The following is a 16,932-nucleotide window of genomic DNA, read 5'->3' on the forward strand; positions in this document are numbered from 1 at the left end:
ACCTAAATGTCATATAGCCGGAACTGGGGCTTATAAAGTTTACTGTTTTATAACTTTTAAAAGGAAAGACGGCATCAGTGTAAGCAGTCGGTAAATGTGCAAATCTCTAGTTGCGCTTTAGCTGCTCTGAAGAGTTTCCCAATCAAGCTAGAATGGGGTAAGTACCTTCCATTTGTAGCAAATCAATTGTAGTTAAAGAAGCCAACTGGGTTCAGGGTGAGGAGTGGGAAGGGATGACTGGGTGGGTTAGGGCAGAGGGTTTGGGGGCCGTAAGTTGGCACAGCATCCTCTTCAGCCAGTGGAGGCCTAGGATGGCCTTAGAAAAAGAGGCAGCACCTATGTGGAACCCTACTAACAAAGCCCTGGGCTTTTTCTCCTTTCTCTCTCTTCCTCTTTTTTGTACCCAGCAAATTAACTTGGTTTCCTCAGAGATGGGCATGTTAGACTAAGGCTTTGAAATCACCTACAGTTTTCCACCTTCTGCCCTGAACTCTGATGGGTCAGAGTTAGGGGAGGCTGCGGATCATGAGGTCTGAGATCTCCCTGCACAGGCAGGCTGCTCAGGTAGCCTCAGATTCACTGCCTTCCAGCTTGGACAGACAGAAGAGCAGAAAGAGCCGCTCACTATTTGGCACAAACCAGACCAGGAGAACTTACAATAGAAAGTTTATTTTTTGTTTCCAGTCAGTATTTTTTCCTTAAAAACAAATACAAAAAAAAAAGCTGATCACAGTTTGCTTAAACAGCCAGACTTGGACAATATTTGTAACTTCGTTCACAAAAACATACATCACTGAAGCTGCGCTTATAAGAGCCACTTCCAGAGTTCGTGCAAAGGGTCCTACAAAGGCACGCAGGGACACACCGCTCAGAGTCACAGTTTTCGTCACAGAGTCACTAGTCACTACACGTCAAACAAGTTGTGTCTCATCAAGTCACCTCTACAACAGCATTAATTACACAAGGAATATAGGTAGTTTGAATAAAAATATGTTTAACAGCTTGGAGCTATTGAGACAGGAACACTTCCACTCACATGCACAGTTAAACAACTGGAGTGCAACACACAACACTGGCACTAAACGAGGTCGAAGGGGGACTTTTGTGTGTTTTTTTTCTCTTCTCTTTTTTGTTATAGTTACTTCAAGTAACACAGCTTGCTTCATATAAATAAGTTAAAACATCTATTTTTTTTTCAAGACAAAGCCATTCAAGACAAAGAGATGAACAGAAAGCAGATCTACTTATACAGGCGCTATAAATGGCAATAAACAGGCTTATGATTAAAAGATGAATTAGGGCAACGAGAACAGAGCTTCTTCACAGAAGGAACACAAGGGAGTTTCAGAAAGTCACCTTAGTACTGACATTACGGCGGGATCCGCTAATACTGCTCAGTACTTTAAACGCTCAAATACTCAGGGACGGAAGGCCCCTCCCGCCGCCGCCATGCTCATGCTTTTCAGCTTATTATCTTTTTTCCACTTCATTCTCCGGTTTTGGAACCAGATTTTAATTTGTCTCTCGGAGAGGCAAAGAGCATGTGCTATTTCAATCCTTCTTCGGCGGGTCAGGTAGCGGTTGAAGTGGAACTCTTTCTCCAGCTCCAGGGTTTGGTAACGCGTGTAGGCCGTTCGGGCCCTTTTGCCTTCCGGGCCGCCTATGTTGTCTGCAACAGAAAAGTCAGCCGTTTAGCCATCAACTCCTCAGCGCCTAGCTACCAAGTCCACCAGCTGGAGGAGCCAGGGTCCTGAGAAAGAGACAGCGGGGTAAAGCTCAACAAGTCCTCCCTCCTCGCCTGCCTACCCCCTCCCGAATTTCCTTCCCACTTCCTTTCTAAAGAGAAAACAATACAATTTGGACTCTGGGAACAATCGGCCCATCTGAGGCTGGAGCCGCGTCCCTGAGGATTGCCAGTCTTTCCCTCACCCCTCTCCTGCCCTCTGGCCCTAGCCCTGGCGCCCGAAGCAGGGGTACAGCCCTCTCAGGCTGCCCACGGCTCAGAAACCCACCAAAGTAAGGCCCTTTTCTGAAAGCCCAGTTGGCTTCCAGGTCACCCTCCCTTAAAGTTCCAGCCCTGAGAGTCGCCTCCTGCTCAGCCCGCACGCTGGGGGCTCCTGCTTTCTTTTTCTTCCCTTTCCTTTTCTGCTCTCCCTCCTGCCCCCAGATTTCAAAATCCCGCCGGCTCTCGCCTCGATTATTCCCCTACCAAGCCCCTTTTCGGGGACTCGAATTAGTAACGCTGTTTCCCCAGCGTAGCCTTTCTCATAAATTATCCACCCTGACAAGCCCGATTCACTGCCCCTACTTCCATCCTCTACCTCTCTGCGCCCTGCTCGGCTGGCCTGACCGGGGAGCGCGTTCCGAGGCGCCGGGGTTCGATATGGACTTTTTCCTTTCCCCCCTTTCAATGTCTAAACTTGCCGGGCCTGCGGCCCTTTTGCCATCCCCCATCCCCCAACACCACCATCTGAAAGCTCTGGGTGCTCCAGAGAAGGAAAGAAGGAAGGCCGGAGGAGAACCGCGGGAGAGGAGAGACCAGGGGCGAGATGGGGAGACAGGGCGATAAAAGAAAGCAGGGGGACCGAGAGCCGCGCCCCCGCGGCCGCGTGGATCTAGAAAAAGGCTGGCTTTACCATGACTTATGTGCAGCTTGCGCATCCAGGGGTAGATCTGGGGTTGGGCAGGCGGCGCCGGGCTCGGCTCGCTCTGCGCGCTCGCCTGCTCGCTGCTGGCGGGGGCGTCCTCCTCGGGTCCGGACGCCGTGCCAACCCCTTCTCTGCTGTTGATGTGGGTGCTGCCGGCGTTAGCCGAGGCGCCGCTGGAGTTGCCCAGGGAGTTTTTCCCGCCGTGGTGGCTGTCGCTGCCAGGCGAGGGGGCCACTGCAGAACAGGGCAGCGGATCGGGCGGAGGCGAGTGCGTGGACGTGGCCGGCTGGCTGTACCTGGGCTCGGCGGGCGCCGCGCTGGCGCCGGCCCCGTAGCTGCGGGCGCGCTCCCCGGAGCCAAAGTGGCCAGAGCCCGAGCGGCCGACGCTGAGATCCATGCCATTGTAGCCGTAGCCGTACCTGCCGGAGTGCATGCTCGCCGAGTCCCTGAATTGCTCGCTCACGGAACTATGATCTCCATAATTATGCAACTGGTAGTCCGGGCCATTTGGATAGCGACCGCAAAATGAGTTTACAAAATAAGAGCTCATTTGTTTTTTGATATGTGTACTTGATTTGTGGCTCGCGGTCGTTTGTGCGTCTATAGCACCCTTGCACAATTTATGATGAATTATGGAAATGACTGGGACATGTACTTGGTTCCCTCCTACGTAGGCACCCAAATATGGGGTACGACTTGGAATCACGTGCTTTTGTTGTCCAGTCGTAAATCCTGCCTGATGACCTCTAGAGGTAAACTCGTGCACTAATGGGGAGTTGGGTGGAGGCAAGAGGGGTGGCGCGCGCGCCCCAGGCGCGTGCCCGCCACCCGCTGCTGCCTTTCAGTCGGACTCGAGCGCCACCCGCTGGAGGCAGGGCGCATCGCTCCGCCTCCGACCCGGGGCTACAAGGGCCGGGGTCGAATTGAGGTTACAGCCCATTATAGCAAAATTATTGCATTTCCCTCGCAGTTCCATTAGGATGTACCAATTGTGAGGCCGTCAGCTGCCGATCGCGCGCCCGGCGAGGATGCAGAGGACTTGGGGGGAGATGGTGACTTGGATTTTATTTACAACAACTTCATTTTCCCGCTGTGCAGCCCCTTATTTTTGTGTCGAGGTTGGGGTCGGTTCTGCCCGTCGTGCCGGCAGCTCTGAAATTTTAAAATACAGATATCACCTTCGGGGAAGAGGGGAGGCCATTTAGTCAATTGGAGAAATAAATCCTGCCCTCAGCAGCAGCTACAATTATGGCTCTGTTTTTTGCGAGCGCATGCGGGACAGTGTCCCTGCCGCTCTTAAATGACAGGCGTCTATTAAAGATAGCTTTTGTGTAGTGTTTCTCTGAGGCGAGGTCAAATTCCATACACTTTTATAACTGGAGTCGATTTTTCTTTCTTTAAGTACGGCTTTCGTGTCATTAATTTGCTATTTGATTTGCTTTAAGTATCCATTCTGGAGAATTTTCACCAACGAGTCCCTTTCCTCCAGCCAGCCAGGCCCCAAGTCAGAGGGTTCCCGGTGAAGCCGGCGAGTGAACCCAGGCTCCCCGCAGCCACAGAAGCTGCTTGGGGGCTGGGGACCCATGGACTGAATTATTATGGTCTTGCTTAGATATCCAGGAGTAAAATGAGGGTGCTAGTGGAAGCATTTCGTGGCAGTGCCTAGTGTCTCCGTAGTTATTTTCCTGCGTTCTAAAAGACGAAAGATATTCTCAAACAGCCGAAAGTCACGGAGGGATCTCCAAGCTGGAGGCCGCGCGTCGCAGGCACCTCTGGCACGTTTGGAAACCAGAACTCTTGCTGTTTCCATGGCCCTGGGCTCCCTCCTTAGGTCCTGAAAGCTGCTGTGGTTGTTGGCAGGGCCGACGCTATCGGAGGCAGGCAGCCGGAATCCAGAGCCCGGAGCCTTCGGGAGCCCAGTCGCTCCCGGGGCTGTAAAGTTCCGCCCGCGCCCAGGTTGGCTCAACTCGGCTGAGGCTGCTCCTCTTCCACGGACGGTTGGGCGCGGGGCCGAGAGCCCAGGCTCTCTCAGGGCACCCTTTGTTCCCCGCTTTTCTTCCTGTCTGGGGGCGGCCTGGGAGGCCACAGAAATCCTGGGGCCCAGCCTTTAGGCCCCCTCTTTCCAGTGGCCGCTGTCGATTTGGTGGTATCCTCCGGGACTTGGTGGCAAGAGACCGAGGCGGTAACTCCCAGGCACCAAAAGGGGCTCGGCTTGGGGTTCTTTCCTTTCCAGTAATCCTGCGTCCCGAGCTCAGAGGCGTACAGAGACGCTAGCACAAGAGCCGGGGACGAATTCGGGGCGCGCCCTGGGATCCCGAGCAGGCTTGGGCAGCCTTGGAGAGCCGGGCTATGTGTGCAGTGCGCCCTGCTCCACCGCTAGGGTTGGCTGTGTGTGGGTTATTATTATTTTGTAAGAAATACTCGGGCGTTTCAAAGCTCCGGGCTCCCCTGAAGCTGCGGAAGCCCCCCCACCAAACAATAGGAGCAGGCGGGGAGAAAAGTTGGGGAACAGGAGAAGGCAAGGGGGCAAAGCCGAGGGAGGTTGTGGTTGCTGGCCTTGTCCCTGCCCAGGCGTCTTACTCGCCCGCCTTTGCCTCAGCGTCCTCCCCGCTGGGCTGTGTGGAATTGATGAGTTTATTTTCCTTTTTCCACTTCATGCGGCGGTTCTGGAACCAGATCTTGATCTGGCGCTCGGTGAGGCAGAGCGCGTTGGCGATCTCGATGCGGCGGCGCCGCGTCAGGTAGCGGTTGAAGTGGAACTCCTTCTCCAGCTCCAGCGTCTGGTATCGCGTGTAGGTCTGGCGGCCTCGGCGCCCGTGACTCCCGTACACAGCACCTGCGGGCAGAAATGGCCGGGCGCCGGTAAAGCAGTATCTGGGCAGCTGAGCCAGTCATCCCTGCGCCCCACGCCCTGGGCATCTGGGTTGGAAACCACCCACCTCCGCTCCAGCCTCTCCCACTACGGGGCCGAAAGCGGGATGGATGGGAGATATTTCATACCAACCGAGATATTTTCTACCTAAAATGACTTGGGGTGAGAGTTATTGCTTTGAAAAATCTGCTCTGTTAAGAAAACCATTATAAGCAAAAGAATAGAACGACCAAGCTTAATTCCGGGTACCTAAGTAGGGTTTTTTGGGGGGAGTGTAGTGAGTGTGCCTAGGAGTGATGGGTGTGGAACCTTGTGAATAGGGTAGACACTCCAAATTCACACACGGATCTCTGTGAAGATGTTACTGTGGCCAGCCATGTCAGGACTCAACATGCTTTTGGGGAAATTAAAATGGTCAGCCCTCTCAAATCTTTGCAAATGCACTCAAATTGTATGGCCCTTCTGAGAAAGCAGAGTTCCCTTGAAAAAATTGGATTTTAAAGCAAAACACTAAATTAAAAAATCTGCATTAGGCTGTGTCCTTCTCTAAGGATTCCCCATGGAGTTTTTGGAAAGCAGGGGCAAAGAAATGGAGTTAGGGACATCTGGGGTTTCTGAAAATACAGAGCTGTGATGCACTATCTATTCTGGTGCCAAAGGGGCTCATGGATGGGGGGCTTTCCCCAGCTGGATGTGTGAGACTCAGGCAGGGCCTCAGAAGGAGGTAGAAGTTGGCTGTGAGTGAGCAGTTGAGTGGAAGAGGGAGGAGGGGTGGGAGGAGAGAGAAAAATCCTGAGACTGTGAATGTGGCCCTCCAGGCTTTGGGGAGACACTGGAAGAGGCCAAATGAGAGCCTCTATCTATATGGGATTTCGAAGGGTAGACGGGAGAGGGGGTTGGGAGGTGAAAGTCAGTTACCAGTGATGATGCAGAAGAACAACTCTGCTTGGCAATCTGAGCAGAGTGCTCCCAGCGAGCTGTGTGGGCAGGTGCTCCCTCCTATCCAGTCTCCCTCTCTCTCCAGGTTGCCCTTGTCATAGGTCTCACATAGTGTGTCTGTGACACCCTCCACTCCCCTAAGGTGTCACTTTACACGGACACTAGTGCCCTGACTTGACTTTGCCACAGCTTGATTGCCCCATTGGGAATGGATTGGGTGCTTTTTTTTCTTTTTTTAATTCATGTTTAAAAGCCAAAGAAACTTTGTTCATTTTCTTCCTTTCTTTCCTTTTACTTTTCTACTTTCTTTCTCCTCCTTCCTTCCTTCTATCCCTGCCTTCTTCCCCCTTTCCCTCCACTCTCTTGGGGGGTGGGCTGCAGGGAAATGCCTTACCCGCGCAGGAGTTCATCCGCTGCATCCAGGGGTAAACAGGGCTCGTGTACTTCCGGTCGGTGCCTTCGTCATGGAGGGCTTTGCCTGGCACGCTGCTGCTGTCGGGTTTGTACTGCTGCTCGGGAGAAAAGTGCAGGTAGTCCCCGGGGCCCCTCTGCTTGCCACTGCCCGAGGGCGAGGCGCCACTGAGGTCCTTATCAGAATAGAAACACGAGGCCCCGTACTCGTAGGACGCCCGGTTGCAGGCCAGGACCGAGTTGGACTGTTGGTAGAAACAAGGTGAGGTGTACGTCTTGTCCGGAAGGCTCGACGCCCCGTACGAGGCTGGGAAGGGCCTCAGCGCGTCATAGCCAGCCGGGTAGAGGGGCAGCTGGCCCAAGAAGGAGTCCTGGCCGCTGGGCAGGCTCCCGGGGAAAGTGGGATTCACAAAATAGGAACTCATTTGCGCGCCCCTCTGCAGGACTGTGATTTGTTGTGTATTAGTACATCTGGCTATAACTATTAGTAGTCATCGAACTGGTTTGTTTCTGGATGGCCGAACGCCAAAAGCGACAGCAGCAAATCGCACCAGCTGACACAGCGACGGCCAATGGGAGAGAGCGCCGGAGCCCGCTCCCCGGGGACCGCGGCGACCGAGGCAGCAAAGTTACAAACAGCCCCCAGCCCGCCCGCCCGCCGCCCGCCCGGCAGATTAATGGGCGCACACAGCCAGCCGGCCCAGCTTTTCCCGAACGCCAGCGGCGGGCACGGCCCGGGCAGGGGAGTACAGATCAGGCCGGGGTAGGGGCACCAGCATCCGGCTGCCGCAAAGGCCCCGCCAGGCCCGCTATTTCCTCCTCCCCTTTTTGCCGTGTTGGATGTTGCTGCGTTTTCTTTCCAAACAGGAAACCTGACAGCCCCGCGCCCGGAGGGGCGTGACAAGGATGGCTTTGCTCCCCGCCTGCCTGCCCTCCCAGCAGGGTCTTGAGTTTGCCCCTCCCCCTGCGCTCCCCTTCCCGTAGGTGCGGGTTCTGGAGCTGCAGAAGGGGTCTGGGAAACCAGGCCTTCACGCCCAGCACCTCACTCCTGTGCTTTAGGAAGCGGTGCATCCCCTCCTTTACTTCCCAGCTCCCACCAAGGGTCTGGGCCTCGCTGCTGAGAGCAGAAGGCTCACATTCTTGACCAGGGAACGGTCTCTTACCCCACAAGCCCCCACCGCCCACGTACAACACGTCTCCTTTGCTGGCCTCAAAGCACCACACAAGCTGTGAGCCCCATCTCGCCTCTGAACCCAGGAAAAGAGAAGCCGGAAAGCACTGGTTTCAACAGGAAAGGAACCTGTACAGGACTGGCCTTGAGACTGAGCTCCAAATTCAGCAATGGAAACTGCTTCCTTCTTGCTCTCCCGCCACCCCGACTGTTCAGAGCTGAGACAGATCCAGTTGTGGAACCTCTGTCCTCATTCCAGAGGCACAGACGACTCAGGGTCCCTGGCCCAGCCGAACATAGAGGGCAGCTGGTTGCCTGGGAGGTGGGCGGGTGAGGCAAAGCTGTGGGATAATTGATGTGCTTGGTTTCTGGGGTTCCTGATTGTCCTCACTGTCCTGGGGTGTGCCCTCTTTCCTGCCTTTCCTGGGACTGTTTCAGGGCCTGCCTCAGCACTTGCCCCAGAACCAGGAATATGTCTTATTGGCTACAGAAACCACCTGAATTGCTTTTGCCGTGGCCCCTGGACTGGCCTTACCCAGGCAGGACATGAAAACCCGGTTCTGGACTTCTCTCTCCTGCCTTGTGGATATCTCCTGAGGTGTGCCTTGGAGACAGTTGACTTTTACAGCATAGGGAGCAGTCTCATTTTGTAAAATGTTATACCTTTCTAGTGGCATTTTACGACTGCATTCGTTGGGTTTGTAAAACCTCGATTTAGCTCTAAAATCCTCAATTCTGTGGAGATTGAAGAAAGACTATATGATTTGGTTGAATTTCTGGAGGGTGTTCATAACATCTGTAAAACTGGCAAATGCAGGCTGATGGGATTCAGGACTTGGGGGAATGGCAATACGCCCCTAGGAATCTGGCAATGGCTTCCTTAATTTCTCCCTTGCTTTTCAATTTTATTTCTGACCCCACTTGCACCAAAGGGAAAATATTGTGAAAGAGCTGAGCTGAGCTAAGGTTTGCCTCCACAGAGCCTACTGTGTCCCCTTGAAAGCAGCTGCTGCCCACCGGGTCAGTCTTTGCCTACAAATCTTTGCCTGTGCCCCAGCGATTCCAAGCCGGGAAAGTTTCTCCTCTGCATATATAAAAAAGCGCTTGGCAGGGGAGGATAGAATTTAACGCTGCTCTCGAATTTCTTCAGGGAACAGATTCGATAGGTGAAAATGAAAATCCAAGGGTCAAAAATTAAAAAGGGAATTATTTTTTAAAAGCTATGTTACAAGAAAATCTTGTTTGACCTATAGTTTCTTAAACAAGACCATCAAATGACAGTAATTTCAAACAATTTACTATTATGTAAGATGAAAATAACTATTTGGAGATGTTGATAAATGTTTACATTTATTTCTGCTTCATTTCTCCAGGTCCCACACAGCGTTGGGGCTGGTGGCTGTTTACTACTATGGTTATAATTTGTTATGGTTTGGCCTGGATTCTCAAGCTAATAATTGTCCCAGCCAACAAGAGAATATGGTTTCTCAGCTAAGAGCCAAAAAGCATTACAAATCTAGCTTCTATAGGCACTAAGAAGGAAAAAAATATATTAAATTGAAATCTCTATGTGTTAGCCAAGGCTAGTACATATCATGTTGGCAGCTGCCCAATTTATTTATCCAACCACCATTTTTTAAATATCACAGACAGACAGAGCGACTCCCTCAGGCAAGAATAGAAACCCAGACGCTGGAGGGAGCCTCTCCTGAGATGGTGAGAATGGCTACCAGGACTCTGTCTTCTCCGTAAAAACCACACAGAAAGTCCACTTACCTTTTAGCTGCTCTTCAAGGGGGGATGGGATGGCGAGCAGGACCCCACAGTGGGCCCTTTCCCTGGGCTGCCCACTGAGCTCCTCGACCTCCGCCAGCCTGGAGGGCGGCCTGCCGGTGTGTGTGTGGGGGACCTTGAAGGCTACCCCGTGCGCCCGATCCCTAGCCCAAGCCAGAGCCCATAGCACACAGGTGCAGCCTCTGCCTGTCACAGGCCCTCTCCTGGAGCCAAAGCCCGCCTTCCTTGCCATAGCCAATCCTCCTCAGGGCCAGCCAGGCCTGCAGGCCGCAGGACTACGAGTGGTCTCTCCGATTTCAAAATCCCAAGGCGGGCGCGTTCCCAGAACCAGAGTGCGCCCCTGGGGGCGCCTTGGGACGCGCAGTTTGGACAGAAGCAACCATGACGTGCCAGACAGCCTGTGCAACCAGTCTCCACGGTGCTGGGGGGCGGGGGCGGGGGGAAGGGGAGAAAGGTGGGAGGGAAGGAGGGCCCGAGTCTAGTCGGGCGTTCAACTCCTGTCTGGGGTGGCCAAGTCGGGGGAGGTGCCCGGGTAGTCAGGTTCTGGGAGGCCGCCTGTCAGGTCCTCTCTCGCCCCCCTCTCCTCAGCCTGCTTGAGAATCAATGAGGGGCCCGCGCAGCAGTCGCGCCAGACTGCACTACGCGGGGCTGCGGCTGGCGTCGGTCCCGGCGACCGCCACAGCGTGGCAGCAGCGAGCGCCAAGCGCGGTCACAATAAATAATCTGCCCGCGGCAGCCGCAATCAGGCTGCCCACGGCCCTGCAATTCAAATATACAGCTTTATCCCCCCTGAACACACCCCTGCGCTGGCGGACGCCCCCAAGATCCACAGCCCGTCTTAATTATCTAATGTATACCAAATGTATTACCTTAAAATGGGAAAACAACCACCAAAACCAAAAAACCAAAAAAACTCTAGCACCTCAAGATCGTTTCTGGTCTCTGTCCCAGGAAGCTCCCGGGACAGGTCTGCGTGGGGATCACCCAGGCCAAGCTACCACCTCACTGTGCCACCAGGAGATGTAAAGTCCACGCCCGCAGCATCCTGAGCGTCTTCTCCCGGGCGGCTCCACATCCCGCGCTTGTGGGAAGCGGGGCGTGCGGTGCCAGCCCGCAGTGCCGAGGTGGGTGCGGGGTCCCGCTATTGCCCAGACTCGGTTTGCGTCCTGCCTTAAGCCTTAGTTGCGGGCCCTTGTCATTCTCAATAACACTATTGCCTCCTTTGCACCGAAATTTCCCGCCAAGCAACACCCAGCAATTAACCCCATCTTCTCTTCCAACACAGACTTCCACCCACGCACCTACTCCTTCTCCGCTTGCTGCAGACACCGCCTATCGGAAAACCGCGTGAAGGGAAGCAGGCAATGAGCAAATGAATCTGGCTGAATTAGTAAGTTTTTTTTTCCGCCTCATTCTACTTTCTCTCCATCCAATTCCCACAGCACAGAAGGTGCTATGTTGGTGCTAAGAAAACGCCTGTCGGTTAATGCAGTCTTCCCTCACCTCTTCCCACTTTCCCATTGCAGTTGTTGGGGAATTCATTCGAACCATTTAGGCCATGAATGAAAAAGAAAAAGGAAATCCAAACCCAAGGAGCGCGGGGTGCAGGGCCACTTTCTTTTTTGGGTGCTGGGGAAGGGGACAGAGAAGACCTCTGAGTTGCTGCAAGGGCGCTGTGCCACAGAAAGAAGGCGGGCAGGCATTTACTGCCGTGGTGAGCCATGAGCCAGGAAGAGGAGGGAGGGAAGGACTGTGTGTGTGTGTGTGTGTGTGTGTGTGTGTGTGTGTGTGTGTGTGTGTGTGTGTGTGTGTGTGTGTGTGTGTGTGTGAGCGAGAGAGAGAGAGAGAGAGAGAGAGGTGAGCGCGAATGTGAGCGGGTGGGTGGCAAAGCCGCCCTGGGTGCCCTCTCCCACCGCCGCCGCCGGCTGCCATCTCACCACCTTTGCTCCTGTCTCCCCATATGTCTCACCTTCAGACAGCGGCTCCCAGAAGCTCCTGCCCCCTTGACAGCTGTCGCTTGGGCAGCCCGGGGAGACGAATTGTCCTCATTTCTGGAGCCAGAGGACGCAGGAAATTAGCCAGGTTGCGAGTTGCAAAGCGGCCGCCGCGGCGCCAGGAACTGGGCGCGCCCCACCTCCAGCGGGAGCGGCCGGGCCGGGCCGGACCTGGGCCTCTTCTCGCTCGCCATTGCTGGACAAAGCGCAGCCGAGCCGGGCTGGAAGGCAGAGCTCCGAAGCAGGCAGGACGGAGCGGAGCAAAAGAATGCGGCTCTATTCTCGCAAGGGAAATTATAAAAAAGTTCATGTTCACGGTTGCCATCCACATGACCGACAGCGGCCAATGGAAGGGCCGAACAACTCATAAAGTTGTATTGCAAAGTTGTAAATTTTCATAAACAACAACGGATTTATGACCCTTTCCCCATCACTAAGAGGAGGCAGCTCTTACACCGGCGCCATCTTTCCACGGAGGCTGCCCCGACTAGGGCCGCAGGTTTCACAGACCCTGTTGGGCCGCCTTTCATTAAAAGAGCAGTAAGAATCGGATCCAGCCCAGGCATGAGACTGGAGTTGAGGGTTTCGCCTAGCCTACAGAACTCTGAATGTTCTGTGCTGTCGACACCGACCCTCGCCCCTTTCCTAGCCCCTCATTCTTCTCCGTACCCAGACGCCCACCCGCTGAGGATTCACTGACCGGGTCCATGGCCCCTGCCCCTTCCCAGTTGCAGCGCGGGGTCCCTGGGAACCCTTGCTTCGCCTGAATGTGGGGTGGGGTACTGTGACAGAGGCCCTGAACGCCACCTCCTAGCCTGGAGCCGGGTTCAGGCCTCCTGGAGCATTCAGGATAAATCGCAGGGTGATACCCCTTTCCAAGCGCGCCCCACAGCCTTAGAAGAAAGGGTAGATTTGGGATTGCCCAGGAATTTATGGAGTTTTGGGGGTATGTTGAGAGAATATAATGCATCCGTCGAAGATTGTTTTCAAGGGATCTGGAAGATGTTTGTGGACACACAAAAACCAGGCACAAATCTCCACACAGAGAAATGCACATATACAATTATGGACACAGAAACACACATTTATGTACACAAACACATGCAATTATGTACACGCAGAAAAACACACACACTCAATTATGGACACAAATACAATTATGGACTCATGAAATAATCTATGCAGACATACAGAGAACTACACATACAAAATGAGGTATGCACATACCTATATACAAATCCACACATAAAAAATCCACACAAAAAGGAATTTGAAATGCATATACACTAATACACGGACACTGAACACTTGGACCATATTCCCCTATTCATCCTTCCACTTTTGCTTCCGCAAAGCCCCTTTGGGCACATAGATACAGCCATGGCTTGCTCTCTGGCCATGCTCACCATCTCTTTCCTAACCCCCTAGATAAAGCAGTCCACATTTCTTTGTCACCAAGCATCTTTATTTTTCTGTTACATAGAACATGGTTAGCTGGGCAAGACAGAAAGCATACCTTCCTGTTCCTGGAACCCCAGGCTAGAGCCAAGAGGGATGAAGGGATGTAGGACAACACAAGAGATGAAGGGCATTGAGGAGGGCATAGGCTCTCCCCACCCACTATAGAGTTAGCTCAAGACAACACACCATGCTGCAAAGTCACCCCGTTAACACATCCTTCCCAAGTCAAGACATTGCCTTACAAATGAGCTCCAAGACTATATAAATGACAAAAAAATCTTGTTCAAATATACAGTATTTGCTATTGTAGGAAAAGTAAGGGTATACATATTCAACAAGGCTGGACAGGAGGACACAAGGGTCAGGGGAGGAGGCAGGGAAGCTGGGAGCATCTCTGCAGTCCTATTAAACACTAGCTAACTCAGAGGTCTACAGCTAACTTGGGAATGCTCCCCTCCAGAAGATGATGGGCCTGAACTTGGGGTGCCCAGGCCAGAGAAGGAGGGATTCTAGATTGCAGCACTTACAATGCTTTGGAATAAATATATTATTTTTCAATTTAAATAGAAGCCAATACCCTGTCCCTGGACCCCAGTGCCTTCTAAGCGCAGCCTTAGGGATCCCAAAGGCTGCCATCCAGAAGCAGCAAGGGCCTGACAAGGGAGGGGCTGGTTAGGTAGGAGGCGAGCCAGCAAGCACAAAATAGGTAGTTTGGGGCAGTAGGTAGTACTGAGAGTCAGGTCCTTGCCGGTATGGGGGAGGTGCCGGGTGTCGGCCAGTGTTGGGACACTTCTGGGCTTCCTGGGAGTGGAGGCCCTTCGGGGCTGGGCCCATAGGTAGTTTTGGGGTGCCTCTAGCTGAGGCCTGTGCTAGGTAGTATTTTAGCCGCACCAGCACAGAGCTGGCCGGCCTGGGTTTGGGGGGTGTCTGTTGCGGTTCCTTGGAGGCAGAGGGATCCCCAAAGAGACCCATTTTAGGCGACTGCTCAGTCCAAAAAATGTTGGGACCTGGAGTGGGTAATGGGGTATAAATGGGGCGCAGGTTAGGGACGGGAGGGGTGTTTTGTTTTGCTTTGTTTTACATTTTTTAACTTTTTTCCACTTTTGTAAATAAAATCAATGAGTCTCTAAAGACGCGTTCCCGACTGTCTGGTGCAGCCATGGCCCCAGCTCAGCCCCTCATTCCTCCTCCTCCTCATCGTCCTCGTCTTCGTCGTCGTCCTCGTCGTCGGCCTTGTCAGCGGCGGCAGAGGTTGTGGCGGCGGGCGCGGCACCCTCGGGGGCTGCTGCGGCGGCCGGACCCTCGTCCTTATGCTCTTTCTTCCACTTCATGCGGCGGTTCTGGAACCAGATCTTGATCTGGCGCTCGGTGAGGCAGAGCGCGTGGGCGATCTCGATGCGGCGGCGCCGCGTCAGGTAGCGGTTGAAGTGGAACTCCTTCTCCAGCTCCAGAGTCTGGTATCGCGTGTAGGTCTGGCGGCCCCGCTTCCTGTCGGGCCCTGGGAGCAGATAGGCGGACACATGGACACAAGGACAGACGAGCCGACAGGACACAAACAGGACAGAGCATTAGCCGCCGTCCCAGAGCCCGCACGCTCCTCCCCGCCCCTACCCGGCGCGTTCCCTCGGCCCGGCGCTCCGAACTGCGCTGGGGGGAGGGGAGCGGGAGAGTCTGCGGAAGACCCCAACCCGCGCTGCCAGACGCGCAGGCTGCCCTGCGAGGAGGCAGGGCGCAGAATCCCAATTTTACAACCGCCCTTTCCAGCCGGCTAGGCTTCCACAATGTCCTGTTTTCCCCTGACAAAGGGAAATTGTAAATACAGAGCGTGGGCAAGTGGGAGACGCTGCGCTTTTGCCGTTCAAGATGAGCCGGCCGCTTCCCCGCCTTGCTAGGCAAGCGGGCGACCCTCGGCGGCCCGCACTCCAAGGGCGCCTTCCCTCCCCAGAAGAGGGACCCCGAGATGGAGTCTGCGCCCCCATCCTGGACCTTCTAAGGACACTCTCACCCTCTGTCCCGCTCCCCCAATTCCCGCTTTTAAATGGCTCCTGGCACAGGGGCGTGTGAGGGGCCCTGAAGAAGGGTTTGGCTCTCTCAGCTTTTGAGAAAGAAAAGCCAGGCTGAAAGGAAAAGCAGAAGGGAGGGTAAGAGAAGAAAGGGAGGGAGGGAGACGGAATAGCGAATAAACTTAAAGCTAAAATTCTAAGGCAAATGGAGTTAAATAAATTTACGAGGATCGAACCCATTAATTGGACCATAAAAAGTTTTATGAGCCTCATTTACATACAATGCTATAGGCTCTCCACGCTATGGCGCCTCGGCTCTAATTAAAACCAGAAAGGCAGTGCCTCCAGGAGTCACGGGGCCGCCGGCTCGCAGCCACCTCTCTCCGCGCTCTGCCCTTCCCAGCCCCGCGCTCCCCGCTCCACGTCCGGCACCCCCGGCCCGCCTAGCGGCTGCGCCTACCTGAAGACCGCATCCAGGGATAGATGCGGAAATTAGCCTCGGCCGGGCCGTGCAGCGCGCCTTCGTCCGCCTTGTCGCAGGCGCCTTTGGCGAGGTCACTGCAGAGCCCGGGGATGTTTTGGTCGTAGGAGGAGCAGGGCAGGTTGCCGTAGGCGTCGGCTCCTAGGCCGTAGCCGGACGCAAAGGGGCTCTGATAGAGGGGGCTGTTGACATTGTACAAGCCCGGTACGGTCGAAGCGAAGGCGCCGGCGCCCGCCCCGTAGCCGCTTCTCTGCGAGTTGGGCGCAAAGGAGCAAGAAGTCGGCTCGGCATTTTGGAACAGAGAAGCCCCCGCCGTATATTTGCTAAAAAGCGCGTTCACATAATACGAAGAACTCATAATTTGGACCTGTGATTTGTTGTCCGGCAGCTTTCAGTGTCGGTTTTACGAGGTAGCGTGATATATGATAACATTACACCCCCAGATTTACACCAAACCCCATTTTCTTTTGGACGGAGCTTGCCGCAGCACGTGACCGCCCACATGACTGTCTCCGCCAATCTCAGCAGCCCTCACAGGTGGTCTCGCTCCGCGGGGCCCGCGGCAGCCTAGAATGGAAGGGGAAGAGGCTCAAATATGTGGCCAACGAATCTGCCCACGCCAAGCCGGCCGGGCGCGTCCTGCGGGGAAAGGACCCTGAGACTCTGCAGGAGCACTCGGCTTGCTGCCAATCTGGACACCTGGCCTGCAGTGGCCGCGCGGGGCCGGGCGGGCACCGCCTCCTCTTTCCAATTATAGAACCCCTGACCAAGCCTGCGGGCCCTCCCTGTCCCTCATCTGCCCACTGACTCAGCCCACGGAGGGTGTCTGTACCCCGCGCACCCGTTTGCCCCACGGTGGCCCTGTGGGCAAGGCTCGGCTCTGAGCAAATCGACTTTGCCCGAGTATGCCCCCGCTGAAGTCCTCTGGGTAATAGGACCACTTAGACTCCCATCCAGATGGGGCAGACGCAGCGTCGCTTCCAGCTGCACCGAGAACGCCCAAACTGGAACCATGTGGTTCGAATAAAGTCAACGTCTCCCAGCTTCCTTTCCTTAATCAGCGGCGTACTGTTTATACGATCTAAAGGAAGCAGTGAAGTATTTATTAATGAGCCTCATTTGCCAACAGATTTATTAACATGGGGTTCCCCTCCCTTC

At 54.4% G+C, this 16,932-nt stretch overlaps 4 protein-coding genes and 1 long non-coding RNA gene across 8 annotated transcripts in view; 1 reads left to right on the forward strand and 4 right to left on the reverse strand.

The window, feature by feature from the left end:
* The window catches only part of HOXA3 (homeobox A3), a 44,544-nt gene extending 32,600 nt beyond the window's left edge, over nucleotides 1–11,944 (reverse strand). For 2 of the 4 annotated variants that reach the window (XM_036897524.2, XM_057504603.1), the window contains exon 1: nucleotides 11,805–11,944. The gene's annotated coding sequence lies outside the window, so the exon portion shown is untranslated. Of the gene's footprint in view, nucleotides 1–9,817; nucleotides 11,135–11,804 lie in introns of those variants that run through there. The other 2 variants (XM_057504605.1, XM_057504604.1) reach the window with 1 other exon arrangement.
* HOXA5 (homeobox A5) lies at nucleotides 650–5,050 on the reverse strand. The gene is made up of 2 exons (XM_036897535.2): nucleotides 2,637–5,050; nucleotides 650–1,669 (listed from the first exon to the last, which is right to left on the reverse strand). Exons 1-2 carry the CDS (start codon nucleotides 3,196–3,198, stop codon nucleotides 1,419–1,421), a joined length of 813 nt encoding a protein of 270 aa, XP_036753430.2. The 5' UTR covers nucleotides 3,199–5,050; the 3' UTR covers nucleotides 650–1,418.
* Nucleotides 3,694–9,811, reverse strand: HOXA6 (homeobox A6). The gene is made up of 2 exons (XM_036897537.2): nucleotides 6,854–9,811; nucleotides 3,694–5,484 (listed from the first exon to the last, which is right to left on the reverse strand). Exons 1-2 carry the CDS (start codon nucleotides 7,293–7,295, stop codon nucleotides 5,225–5,227), a joined length of 702 nt encoding a protein of 233 aa, XP_036753432.1. The 5' UTR covers nucleotides 7,296–9,811; the 3' UTR covers nucleotides 3,694–5,224.
* Nucleotides 10,820–11,948, forward strand: LOC118918576 (uncharacterized). Its single transcript, XR_005027190.2, has 4 exons — nucleotides 10,820–10,959; nucleotides 11,121–11,225; nucleotides 11,362–11,549; nucleotides 11,811–11,948. It is a non-coding gene; the product is annotated as an uncharacterized LOC118918576 (long non-coding RNA).
* A 1,324-nt stretch (nucleotides 11,949–13,272) lies between these two features.
* HOXA7 (homeobox A7) lies at nucleotides 13,273–16,754 on the reverse strand. The gene is made up of 2 exons (XM_036897538.2): nucleotides 15,754–16,754; nucleotides 13,273–14,788 (listed from the first exon to the last, which is right to left on the reverse strand). The coding sequence occupies exons 1-2, from the start codon at nucleotides 16,130–16,132 to the stop codon at nucleotides 14,469–14,471; spliced, it is 699 nt and encodes a 232-aa protein (XP_036753433.1). The 5' UTR covers nucleotides 16,133–16,754; the 3' UTR covers nucleotides 13,273–14,468.
* Nucleotides 16,755–16,932: the final 178 nt, after the last annotated feature.

The sequence above is a fragment of the Manis pentadactyla genome, chromosome 7 (assembly GCF_030020395.1).
Source record: "Manis pentadactyla isolate mManPen7 chromosome 7, mManPen7.hap1, whole genome shotgun sequence".
NCBI classification, from domain to species: Eukaryota; Metazoa; Chordata; class Mammalia; order Pholidota; family Manidae; genus Manis; species Manis pentadactyla.

Excerpts from the sequence above, each read along its gene's own strand:
- HOXA5 (XM_036897535.2), bottom strand. The coding sequence starts at position 3,198 with ATGAGCTCTTATTTTGTAAACTCATTTTGCGGTCGCTATCCAAATGGC. Across the intron at positions 1,670-2,636 it reads CAAGCTGCACATAAGTCATG|ACAACATAGGCGGCCCGGAA; the intron begins GTAAAGCCAGCC and ends TTTCTGTTGCAG.
- HOXA6 (XM_036897537.2), bottom strand. The coding sequence starts at position 7,295 with ATGAGTTCCTATTTTGTGAATCCCACTTTCCCCGGGAGCCTGCCCAGC. Across the intron at positions 5,485-6,853 it reads GCGGATGAACTCCTGCGCGG|GTGCTGTGTACGGGAGTCAC; the intron begins GTAAGGCATTTC and ends TTCTGCCCGCAG.
- HOXA7 (XM_036897538.2), bottom strand. The coding sequence starts at position 16,132 with ATGAGTTCTTCGTATTATGTGAACGCGCTTTTTAGCAAATATACGGCG. Across the intron at positions 14,789-15,753 it reads TCCCTGGATGCGGTCTTCAG|GGCCCGACAGGAAGCGGGGC; the intron begins GTAGGCGCAGCC and ends ATCTGCTCCCAG.